General features: G+C 37.4%; 1 protein-coding gene across 1 annotated transcript in view; it reads right to left on the reverse strand.

Moving 5' to 3' along the window:
- SPAG17 (sperm associated antigen 17) overlaps positions 1–13,652 on the reverse strand; it is a gene marked incomplete at its 5' end in the record, with an annotated part of 221,964 nt that overhangs the window by 57,277 nt on the left and 151,035 nt on the right. Inside the window, 4 exons of the mRNA XM_082615114.1 lie at positions 6,199–6,326; positions 8,106–8,236; positions 8,341–8,486; positions 10,356–10,544. Of these exons, the coding sequence (XP_082471240.1) occupies positions 6,199–6,326; positions 8,106–8,236; positions 8,341–8,486; positions 10,356–10,544 (594 nt within the window). The remainder of the gene's footprint in view (positions 1–6,198; positions 6,327–8,105; positions 8,237–8,340; positions 8,487–10,355; positions 10,545–13,652) is intronic.

Raw genomic sequence — 13,652 nt, forward strand, 5'->3', positions numbered from 1 at the left:
GCTGAACGCCCCATGCCAAACAACTAACAAGACAGGAACACAATCCCATCCAGTAGCAGAGAGGCTGCTTAAAGTCATACTAAGTTCACAGACACTACAAAACACACCACCGGATGCAGCACTGTCCACCAGACGGACAAGCCCCAGCCCCAACCACCAGAACACAGGCAACGGTCCCCCGCACCAGGAAGCCTACATAACCCACAGAACCAACCTCACCCACTAGGGGAAGACACCAGAAATAAAGGAACTAGGAACCTGCAGCCTGAGAAATGGAGGCCCCAAACACAGTAAGTTAAACAAAATGAGAAGACAGAGAAGTATGCAGCAGAAAAAGAGCAAGGTAAAAACCCACCAGACCAAATAAATGAAGAGGAAATAGGCAGTCTACCTGAAAAAGAAATCAGAGTAACGATAGTAAAAATGATCTAAAATCTCAGAAATACAATGGAGAAAATACAAGAAATGTTTAACAATGACCTAGAGGAACTAAAGAGCAAACAAACAATGATGAACAACACAATAAATGAAATTAAAAATACACTAGAAGGAATCAATAGCAGAATAAGTGAGGCAGAAGAATGGATAAGTGACCTGGAAGATAGAATAGTGGAAGTAACTGCCACCTAGCAGAATAAAGAAAAAAGAAAGAAAGGATTTGAGGACAGTCTCAGAGACTTCTGGGACAACATTAAATGCACCAACATTCGAATTATAGGGGTCCCAGAAGAAGAAGAGAAAAAGAAAAGGACTGGGAAAATATTTGAAGAGATTGGAGTTGAAAACTTCCCTAATATAGGAAAGGAAACAGTCAATCAAGTTCAGAAAGTGCAGAGACTCCCATACTGGATAAATCCAAGGATAAACATGCCAAGACACATATAATCAAACTATCAAAAATTAAATATAGAGAAAAAATATTAAAAGCAGCAAGGCAAAAGCAACAAATAACATACAAGGGAATCCCCATAAGGTTAACAGCTGAAGTTTCAGCAAAAACTCTGCAAGCCACAAGGGAGTGGCAGGACATATTTAAAGTGATGAAAAGGAAAAACCTACAACCAAGATTACTCTCCCCAGCAAGGGTCTCATTCAGATTCTATGGAGAAATTAAAACCTTTACAGACAAGCAAAAGCTAAGAGAATTCAGCACCACCAAACCAGCTTTACAACAGACACTAAAGGAACTTCTCTAGGCAGGAAAAACGAGAAGGAAAAGACCTACAAAAACAAACCCCAAACAATTAAGAAAAAGGTAATCGGAACATACATATCGATAATTACCTTAAATGCAAATGGATTAAATGCTCCAATCAAAAGACACATACTGGCTGAATGGATACAAAAATAAGACCCGTATATATGCTGCCTACAAGAGACCCCTTCAGACCTGAGGAAACACACAGACTGAAAGGGAGGGGATGGAAAAAGATATTCCATGCAAATGGAAATCAAAAGAAAGGTGGAGTAGCAATTCTCATATCAGAAAAAATAGACTTTAAAATAAAGACTGTTACAAGAGACAAAGGATACTACATAATGATCAAGGGATCAATCCAAGAAGATATAACAATTATAAATATTTATGCACCCAACATAGGAGCACCTCAATATATAAGCCAAATGCTAACAGCCATAATAGGGGAAATTGACAGTGACACAATCATAATAGGGAACTTTAACACCCCACTTTCACCAATGGACAGATCATCCAAAATGAAAATAAATAAGGAAACACAAACTTTAAATGACACATTAGACCAGATGGACTTAATTGATATTTATAGGACATTCCATCCAACACCAACAGAATACACTTTCTTCTCAAGTGCACATGGACCATTCTCCAGGATAGATCATATCTTGGGTCACAAATCAAGCCTCAGTAAATTTAAGAAAATTGAAATCATATCAAGTATCTTTTCTGACCACAACGCTATAAGACTAGATATCAATTACAGGAAAAAAATTGTAAAGGGTACAAACACATGGAGGCTAAACAATACACTACTAAACAACCAAGAGATCACTGAAAAAATCAAAGAGGATATCAAACAATGCCTAGAAACAAATGACGATGAAAACACGATGACCCAAAACCTATGGGAGGCAGCAAAATCTGTTCTAAGGGGGAAATTTACAGCAATACAATCCTACCTCAAGAAACAAGAAAAATCTCAAATAAACAACCTAACTGTACACTTAAATCAATTAGAGAAAGAAGAACAGAAAACCCCAAAGTTAGCAGAAGGAAAGGAATCATAAAGATCAGATCAGAAATAAATGAAAAAGAAATGAAGGAAACAATAGCAAAGATCAATAAAACTAAAAGCTGGTTCTTTGAGAAGATAAACAAAATTGATAAACCATTAGCCAGACTCATCAAGAAAAAAAGGAAGACTCAAATCAATAGAATTAGAAATGAAAAAGGAGAAGTAACAACTGACACTGCAGAAATACAAAAGATCATGAGAGATTACTACAAGCAACTCTATGCCAATAAAATGGACAACCTGGAAGAAATGGACAAATTCCTAGAAATGCACAACGTGCCAAGACTGAATCAGGAAGAAATAGAAAATATGAATAGACCAATCACAAGCACTGAAATTGAAACTGTGATTAAAAATCTTCCAACAAACAAAAGCCCAGGACCAGATGGCTTCGCAGGAGAATTCTATCAAATATTTACAGAAGATCTAACACCTATCCTTCTCCAATTCTTCCAAAATATAGCAGAGGGAGGAGCACTCCCTAACTCATTCTACAAGACCACCATCACCCTGATACCAAAACCAGACAAAGATGTTACAAAAAAAAAAAAAAAATTACAGGCCAATATCACTGTTGAACATAGATGCAAAAATCAACAAAATACTAGCAAACAGAATCCAGCAGCACATTAAAAGGATCATACACTATGATCAACTGGGGTTTATCCCAGGAATGCAAGGATTCCTCAATAGATGCAAATCAATCAATGTGATATAGCAAGCATATTAACAGATTGAAGGATAAATACCACCTGATAGTCTCAATAGATGCAGAAAAGGCTTTCAACAAAATTCAACGCTCATTTATGATAAAAACCCTCCAGAAAGTAGGCATAGTGGGAACTTACCTAAACATAATAAAGGCCATATTTGACAAACCCACAGCCAACATCATTCTCAATGGTGAAAAACTGAAACCATTTCCTCTAATATCAGGAACAAGACCTTGGTGCCCAATTTTATCACTGTTATTCAACATAGTTTTGGAAGTTTTAGCCACAGCAATCAGAGAGGAAAAAGAAATAAAATGAATCCAAATCAGAAAAGAAGTAAAATTGTCACTATTTGCAGATGACATGATACTATACATAGAGAATTCTAAAGATGGTAACAGAAAACTGCTAGTGTTAATCAATGAATTTGGTAAAGTAGCAGGATACAAATTAATGCACATTAATCTCTTGCATTCCTATACACTAGCAACAAAAAATCTGAAACAGAAATTATGGAAACACTTCCATTTACCATTCCAACAAAATGGATAAAATACCTAGGAATAAACATACCTAAGGAGACAAAAGACCTGTATGCAGAAAACCATAAGACACTGATGAAAGAAATCAAAGATGATACAGACAGATGGAGAGATACACTATGTTCTTGGATTGGAAGAATCAACATTGTGAAAATGACTATACTACTCAAAGCAATCTACAGATTCAATGCAGTCCCAATCAAACTACCAATGGTATTTTTCACAGAACTAGAACAAAAAATTTTATAATTTGTATGGAAATACAAAAGACCCTGAACAGCCAAAGCAATCTTGAGAAAGAAAAACAGAGCTGTAGAAATCAGGCTTCCTGACTTCAGACTATTCTACAAAGCTACAGTAACCAAGAGAGTATAGTACTGGCACAAAAACAGAAATATAGATCAATGGAACAGGATAGAAAGCACAGAGATAAACCCTTGCACATATGGTCACCTTTTCTTTGATAAAGGAGGCAGGAATATACAACAGAGAAAAGACAGCCTCTTCAATAAGTGGTGCTGGGAAAACTGGACAGCTACATGTAAAAGAATGAAATTAATAAACTCCCTAACGCCATACACAAAAATAAACTCAAAATGGATTAAAGACCTAAATGTAAGGCCAGACACTATAAAACTCTTAGAGGAAAACATAGGCAGAATGCTTTATGACATAAATCACAGCAAGATCCTTTTTGATCCACCTCCTAGAGTAATGGAAATAAAAACAAAAATAAACAAATGGGGCCTAATGAACTTAAAAACTTTTGCACAGCAAAGGAAACCATAAAAAAAGATGAAAAGTCAACCCTCAGAATGGGAGAAAATATTTGCAAACGAAGCAACTGACAAAGGATTAATCTTCAAAATATACAAGCAGCTCATGCAGCTCCATATCAAATAAACTAACAACCTTGTCCAAAAGTGGGTGGAAGACCTAAATAGACATTTCTCCAAAGAAGATATACAGATTGCCAACAAACATATGAAAGGATGCTCAACATCACTAATCATTAGAGAAATGCAAATCAAAACCACAGTGAGGTATCACCTCACACCAGTCAGAATGGCCATCATCAAAATATCTACAAAGAATAAATGCTGGAGAGGGTGTGGAGAAAAGGGAACCCTCTTGCACTGTTGGTGGGAATGTAAATTGATACAGCTGCTATGGAGAACAGCATGTAAGTTCCTTTAAAAACTAAAAATAGAACTCCCATACGACCCAGCAATCCCATTACAGGGCATATACCCTGAGAAAACCATAATTCAAAAAGAGTCATGTATCACAATGTTCATTGCAGCTCTATGTACAATAGCCAGGACTTGGAAGTAAGCTAAGTGTACATCGACAGATTAATGGATGAAGAAGATGTGGCATATATATACAATGGACTATTATTCATTCATTAAAAGAAATGAAATTGAGTTATTTGTAGCAAGATGGATGGACTTAGAGTCTGTCATACAGAGTGAAGTAAGTCAGAAAGAGAAAAACAAATACCGTATGCTAACACATATATATGGAATCTAAAAAAAGAAAAATGGTTCTGATGAACCTAGTGGCAGGACAGGAATAAAGATGCAAACCTAGAGAATGGACTTGAGGACACAGGTCGGGGTGGGGGGAGGGTAAGCTGGGATGAAGTGAGAGTAGCACTGACATATATACACTACCAAATGTAAAATAGCTAGTTAGTGGGAAGCAGCTGCATACCATAGGGAGATCAGCTCGGTGCTTTGTGACCACCTAGGGGGTGGGATAGGAAGGGTAGGAGGGAGGCTCAAGAGGGAGGGGATATGGAGATATATGTATATGTATAGCTGATTCACTTTGTTATAAAGCAGACACTAACACAACATTGTAAAGCAATTATACTCCAATAAATATGTAAAAAAAATGAAATGGCAAATCTGGCAAGATGCAGGACTTTATGATTCTTGCTCAAGATATTTTCTCTCACTCTTTAAGAAACCTTAGGTGGGGGCTTCCCTGGTGGCGCAGTGGTTGAGAGTCCGCCTGCCAATGCAGGGGACACGGGTTCATGCCCCGGTCTGGGAAGATCCCACATGCCGTGGAGCGGGTAGGCCCGTGAGCCATGGCCACTGAGCCTGCGCGTCCGGAGCCTGTGCTCCACAGTGGGAGATGCCACAACAGTGAGAGGCCCATGTACCACAAAAAATACAAAAAAAAAACAAACCTTAGGTGGGCCTTTGTCTAAGGTGCCACAATTACAATGCTTACTTTTTAAAATTGCAGTTGCAAGTCCCTGTATTTAATATTTCACATTATTCTTACACACTCAGTTTGTGCATTAATAAATTAAGACTAAAGGGAAAGTGAAAGACCTAACATTGTGTGTTAAAACTAACAAATAAATATTGGGAGAGGGAAGGTTTCTGTATTGCAAAATATCAGTAATGGGTTACTCAAACTGAATATTTTCATATTATAGGAAGACGTTCAAGCCTGCAATGTAGGCTAAAAGAAATAAAACTGAGATAAACTAGTCAGGTATTTCTCTAAAATCTACAAATATAAAACTCCTTGAGCCCATTAACAATTTACAAAAGGAGGGAAATATGTGAATATACAGGAGAAGAGCTGAACTCTGGTCCATAGATAGATGGATATGCAAATATAGTTACTTTATAGCAGAAAACTTTGTACCTCAACCGAGGGAAATGTCTCCCATGTCCTTGACTGGAGATTAGGAGGAACAATTGTATCTAATTCTTTCTTCATTAGCCATGGTGAAGCTTCATGGAAAGGGCGAAGGACAGTAATGCTCAGGGCACCTGGTCACAAAGAGTTATCAGAGGATCATTTCGCTTTCAGAAATATTCTGAGAAATTCAATAGGTATTCACCAAATCGAACAAACACTTTTGAGAAGCCAGACACAATGACTAGGCTTAAGGACCTTACAGTCTAACAAGAAAGGAGAGTCTCAGTCATGGTAACACCTAAAAAAGCTGGATTTAGGTCACCTGAAAGTATTAATGGACACTTCACCGTCCTTCGGAAACCACATCCAAGTCCTGTCAGTTCTGCCACTAAACATTTCTTGAGTTCATCTATCCCATCCCCCTCCAGTGACCCTACCTTAGACTATTCCCCTCAGAGCCATCCTGTTTTGGACTACAATGACAACTAACTTTTCTGCCCACATCTACTCTGAATGAACCTCCCTCCGCAGTCAGGGTGACTGATTATGCTAGTCCATGATGTAAAATCTTCTTTGACTTCCCATTGCTTATGGGATAAAACAGAGGCCTCACCCCTGACTCAACTTACGCTATTTTCCCTTCTGTACTTTGCCTACTTTGGCCTTTTTTCCCCTGTTCTCCAAAGCTTTAAGCTTCCTGCTTTGTATTCTGTCTTCCAAGAAAGCTCCTCCTCCTATTTTAATTAATGCCTACTTATCCAGTAGCTCTTGGCTCCAGTGTTTTCAGGGAAGCCTTCTAGACTATGTCAGGCTCCTCTGTTAGATGTTCTCATAGAATCATATTCCTTTACTTCATAGATCTTATCCCAATTTATAACGATAGAATTATTTGTGTGACTATACATTTAATGCCTATCTCTCTCATTAAAGTCTAAGCTCTGTGAAAGCAGGGTCCATTGCTGTCTTAGGTCACCACTGTATTCCTAACACCCAGCCAGTGTTTGGCACATGGTGGTTTTTCACGTAGATGCTAGTTAAACAACTAAGAAAGCAATTTGAGATGAATTCCTATTCTCTTACAGTTCCACACACAGACTGCACAACCAGTCAGAGCTCCCCACTCCCCATATTCACACAGAAAGGGCAAATTTATAACATCACACAATGTACATTGATACATTCAAAGATACAATTGTACATAGATGCAGACATATTCATAAATGAGCACAAAATATATCCCACCAACCAGAGAAAAGATAAAAAGGAAACACACACATAAACCTAGATATAGCACATTGCTTTGGTACACAGATAACATGAAAGTTGTTTTTTCCTGTGTTTAAATACACGTTACATATACAGTGGCTCTTACTTAGTGCAATATATGTCTCTAACTTTTAATCACACACTAATTTCTTTCAAATTGATGAAACCATGTAAATGCCCAATGAATATAATATGTAACTTATCCTATATTTCAGGTTGATTTTCTAACTGACACGTGAAATGTACTTTCTCCTCTTGTTGTACTAAATTCACCAAGGCAACACATTCAAAATGATAAAAAATGAACTTATGAAAGATAACTCACTTTTGTTTTCCCTACCAAGATGAAACAAACACATAAATAGGAACCTAGGTACATAACTAAACATACCTAACAGATATAAACGCAGATACAAATCTGCTTATAGGTAGGAGGGGGATCATACACAGTTTATATAGGTTGATGCTTAGATAAAGCATGGTACAAACATAAATCACTGTATAAATAGGTTGACATGGCCAGGTGAAAAGTGGAGTTGAAAAGCGAGCAAAGGGAAAAAAGTAGAGATGACACGGGGGTAGACTGGATAAGGAGGATGAGAGCTGGTAAAGGGACACAACGAGTTCCAGTCTGGATTCTCTACCTGGCTGTTCCTGTACTGGCTCTTGAAGAACTACAGTAGTTGATTCTCCGTATGCCAAGGAGAGGTATTCTTCTATGTCACTGTCCCGAAGAAGTTCCACTCCTGATCCATCAGCATAGATAACAAAAAACCTATTTGAAGAAATAAAAATATAATCCCTTGACATATTCAGCTAAAATGCTCTTTGAACTTGGAATTGAAAATAAAAGTCATGATGTTATTTTTATCATATTACCTGGGGACATGTTCACCATAGATTTTCAGATGATTCTTATGAAGGTGAGTGGATGATAACATGTCATAGCCTTCAGCTTTTGCATTTAAGTCATCTTCCAAATTGTTTTCAGATAGGATAGTTGATGCACTACCATCAGCCATGACCTAAGGGACATAGTATATAAGCAACTAAAAGAAAAGAAAAATGCCATAAACTTACATTTCTTTTGATCCCATTTGAGATAGCAGGTGATCTTTTGGATACTCAGAAAATCAGGGATATTTCTTTGTAAGGAATTGTGCACTAAGTATAGATTGCATTAATAAAAGTAAAAACCTAGTAGCACATCTCCACTTACAAACCACACCTAGACTATGAAAACAAACAGGAAGACAAACCTGAATACATTCAGAGGAAGGTGACTAGGATGGCAGGGGACTCACTTATCTTCTGAGGATAAGTTCAGGGAACTGGGAATTTAAACATGGAAGGAAGGCTATTTATGTGACGGTTGTCTTGAAATATTAAGAGTGATAGTATGGATTCTAAGCACAGAATTAGGACTCATGGATATATAGGGAGATAGATTGAGTCACACTATGAGAAGAATTGTTCTAGCCATTACTACTGTCTAGATATGGTGTGGTCAGGCTGAAAGGCCACTGAAGGGAATGCCCAAGAAGAGCATCAATGTCTAGAATAATGTTTGGCTTGCATGTTTCAACTCAGAGGGTTTGGGCTTTAGGTTTCAATTTCAATTTATTGCACACTGAAACCTCTTAGCAGCCTGAACTCATGCTGTGAAGTTTCACTGACTTAGCACAGAAAAACTAAGTTGGATCAGGGCTTGTCTGCATCCCAAACAAAGTTGGGGACTCTGTGGTACAGTTCCAAATCTAAAAAGTAACTTCACCACCCGCCAGACAACACATGAAATTCCACCACTGGGTGAGGAGTGAAAAAAAAAGTGCCTAAAGAAGGGGCTGGCAAACATCTTTTTGTCAAGGAACAGATAATCAATATTTCAGGGTTTGTTGGCTGTAGAGTTTCTGTTTCAACTACTCAACTCTGCCATTATATGCAAAAGCAGCCAGAGATAATATGTAAACAAATGAGCGTGGCTATGTTGCAGTAAAATTTTACAGTGACACTGAAATTTGAATTTCTTTTAATTTTTATGTGTCATGAAATATTCTTCTCCTTTTGATTTCCCCCAACCATTTAACAATGTAAAATGCAGTCACTCTGCATTTTGAGCTCATGGGCCCATATAAACAAGTGGCCATGGCTTGCCAATGCCTGGCTTAGAGATAAGAGGAAAGACAGAGAAACAGAAGATGGAGCTCTACCACTGAATAGCTAAGCACCTCTCCAGGCTTCCCAACACCCCATCCTCAGCCCTACTGGAACCCTCACACTAACTGATAGTTCTCACTGTGGATTCTCTGCCTAGTTAAGCAGACTTGCCTGCTGCCCCATGTATTTTCTCTCACTTGAACCCAGATACAGAGCATTTATATCACTCCTCTTTGTTGGCATTATTTTTAGATGGTTAGTAACTTTTTTCCCTTTTGTTCTAATTACTTATTTGGCTTTAGCATTTCAACCATCCTCATTGTTGGACTTGCTATCTCCTAATGAAGTACACTTGAGAATTGAAGATACTGACATTCATTGCTGCTGTCCAAAGTGTATTGGCAGTTAATGGATAACTAATACCAAGGCAGCTAAGATAAAATGCTATAGGGGAGCTCTTTCTTTTTTGCGGTACGCGGGCCTCTCACTGCTGTGGCCTCTCCCGCTGTGGAGCACAGGCTCCGGACGTGCAGGCTCAGTGACCATGGCTCACGGGCCCAGCTGCTCTGCGGCATGTGGGATCCTCCCGGACCGGGGCACGAACCCGTGTCCCCTGCGTCGGCAGGTGAACTCTCAACCACTGCACCACCACGGGAGCTCGGGGGGGAGCTTTCTTGTGTGAAATACCTCAAAAGGAAAGCCATAGCCTCTCTCTCCATAATAATGATGCACTTTACCTGAAAGGCGTTTCCTTCGGGATCCATGACCTCACAGATAACCTCTGACGTGTGCTTCATGATGTACCTGCTAGCTCTCAGCTGCTCACGTTTTTGAAAAGGATGGTATATATCACTGCTTGATTCATGGCAATATATAGCTGAACAGTCCCTATCAATATAAAGACAGCCTGTGTTTGGAGGTAACACCTGGAAGGGTAACAGGAAGAGGGATATTATTAAAAATTTCTTGTTTGATTTGAGGTATTTATAAAATCATTTAAGGAAAAAAATTATCCATAGAACCCAGACACAAACTGTGTTTCCAGGAAGAAAACAAGAGAAGACTTAAGTTTTGGGAAGGACTACTTAATAAGGAGTCAGACTGATTAGGATATAATTGCTCCTGTGTCTCACATTTTATCTACTCACTTTAATATTTCTTCCAAGTAATTGCTTTGTGCCTTATTTCAGATGTTTAATATAAAATATTAAAAACATATTTTAACTTAAGTAAACACACTTGGCACTATTCAAAACAATTGGAATCCTTTTATGTTCTTCGGCAAGAAGCATCTCCAAGAGGGTAAAAGTATGGGACAACTGCTTTTAGAAGCTTTTATTTATCATTATTCCTATGGTGGCTGACACAGTCCTTAAGTAATAGCTTTTGTATAAAGACTTCTGGTTCAGATAGACTCTTTTTTTGAGATGTAATTCACATGTCATAAATTCACTATTTTAAAGTGTATATTCAGTGGATTTTGTATATTCAAAAATTTGTACAAACATTATCACTAATTCCAGAACATTTTCATCACCCCCCCAAAGAAACCCTGATGCCATTAGCAGTCACTCTGCATCACTCCTGCCACTGACAACCATTGATCTGCTGTCTCTATGGATTTGACTATTTCAGACATTTCATATAAATGGAAGCATGTGATATGTGGCCTCTTCTGTCTGGCTTCTTTTACTTATCATAATGTTTTCAAGATTTATCTATGTTGTAGCATGTATCAATACTTCATTCTGTTTATTTTCACCTGAGTTTAGATGTGTGAGATTTGGAAGTTTTTCTGCTAACATATCCAGACCTCCATAGATTCTACTGTCACTGAGCTCAAGCTTTTTCAATTTAGGTAGTTTGGGGAGACTTGAAACTGAAATCAAGCCTACATTTATTAAACTGAGGAACTCTAAGTTCACAAATTCAGCCATTAAGCCCTCAATTTTCCCATCATTTGATTTGCAATTGTCCAGGACAAATTCTCAAACAGCTGCCAGGGTTCAGTTCCTGAGCTCCAGATGGATCTTCCTCTTCATGTCCATGTTTCTCTCTTCTCCCCTCTTCAAACTTAACTTTCCACGGTGGGGGCAGAGGGGGGAGGGGTGTCCCAGCCTGTGCAGCGAGGGCCATCAGAAGGGGTTGGCTTGTGGTAGACAGATCAAAACTACAATGAGGTATCACTTCACACAGGTCAGAATGGCCATCGCCAAAAGTCTACAAGCAATAAATGCTGGAGATTGTGTGGAGAAAAGGGGACCCTCCTACACTGTTGGTGGGAATGTAAATTGGTACAACCACTATGGAGAACAGTATGGAGGTTCCTTAAAAAGCTAAAAATAGAACTACCATATGATCCAGCGATCCCATTCCTGGGCATATATCTGGAGAAAACTATACTTCAAAAAGATACATGCACCCCAATATTCACTGCAGCACTATTTACAGTAGCCAAGACATGGAAACAACCTAAATGTCTACCAACAGAGGAATGGATAAAGAAGATGTGGTACATATATACAATGGAATATTACTCAGCCATAAAAAAGAATGAAATAATGCCATTTGCAGCAACATGCATGGACTTGGAGATTGTTATACTAAGTAAAGTAAGTCAGACAGAGAAAGACAAATATCATTTATATGTGGAATCTAAAAAAAAGATATAAATGAACTTACTAACAAAACAGAAACAGACTCACAGACTTTGAAAACAAACTTATGGTTATCAAAGGGGAAAGGTTGGAGGAGGGATAAATTAGGAGTTTGAGATTAATATATACACACTAATATATATAAAACAGATAATAAACAAGGACCTACTGTATAGCACAGGACACTCTACTCAATATTCTGTAATAACCTATATGGGAAAAGAATCTGATAAAGAAAGAATATATGTATATGTATTCACCTTGCTGTACACCTGAAACTAACACAATATTTTAAATCAACTATACTCCAATAGAAAATAAAATTAAATATAAAATAAAAATTGAATTAAAATCAATAAAATCTAAAAAAACTTCATTTTGTTTTATGGATGAATAATATTCCATTGTATGGATATATCAAATTTTGTTTATTCATGAGTTGATGGACATTTGAGTTGTTTTCACAGTCTTATTATTATTAAAAATGCTGCAATCAACATCTGTGTATAAGTTTTGTGTTGATATATGTTTAATTTCCCTTGGATATCTACCCAGGAGTAGAACTGCTGGGTTGTATGAGAACTCTATTTTTAATTTTTGGCGGAACTGCCAAACTGTTTTCCAAAGTGACTGCACCATTATACATTCTCATTAGCAATTAATGAGGGTTTTACATTTCTTCACATCCTCACTAATGCTTATTACTGTCTGTCTCTTCTATATTTTGGAAGAGTTTGTGAAAGATTGTTCAGTGTTAATTCTTCCATAGATGTTTGGTATAATTTACCAATGAAGCCATCTGGGCCTGGGATTTGCTGTCTGCAAGTTTTAAAATTATTAATTCAATCTCTTTACTTGTTTTAGTTCTATTCTGATATTTTATTTTTTCTCGAGTTAGGTTAGGTAGTTTGTGCCTTTCCAGAAATCTATTTTATCTAGGTTATCATCTAATTTGTTGATGTATAATTGTTCACAGTATTTCTTTATAATCTTTTTTTTTTCTGTAAGGTTGGTAGTAATGTCTTCTCTTTCATTTCTAATTTTAGTAATTTGAGTCTTCTTTCTCCCCACCCCTTCTTTCTCCTTCTGTTTGTCTATCTCTCCCTGTAAGTCCAGCTAAAGATTTATCAGAGAACCAACTTCTGGTTTTGCTGATTTTTCTCTATTGTTTTCTATTTTTTCATTTATTTCTACTCTAATCTTTACTATTTACTTCCATATGCTTGCTTTGGGTCTAGTTTGCCTTCTTTTTTCTAGTTTCTTAGGGTGGAAAGTTAGGTTATTGATTCAAGATCTTCATTTTTAATATGGGCATTTTGACATTTAAAGCTACATATATATATATAGATATATAGAGAGAGATATATAGAGAGAGAG

Source organism: Mesoplodon mirus (genome assembly GCF_964341445.2).
Source record: "Mesoplodon mirus genome assembly, chromosome: 3".
Classification (NCBI taxonomy): Eukaryota; Metazoa; Chordata; class Mammalia; order Artiodactyla; family Ziphiidae; genus Mesoplodon; species Mesoplodon mirus.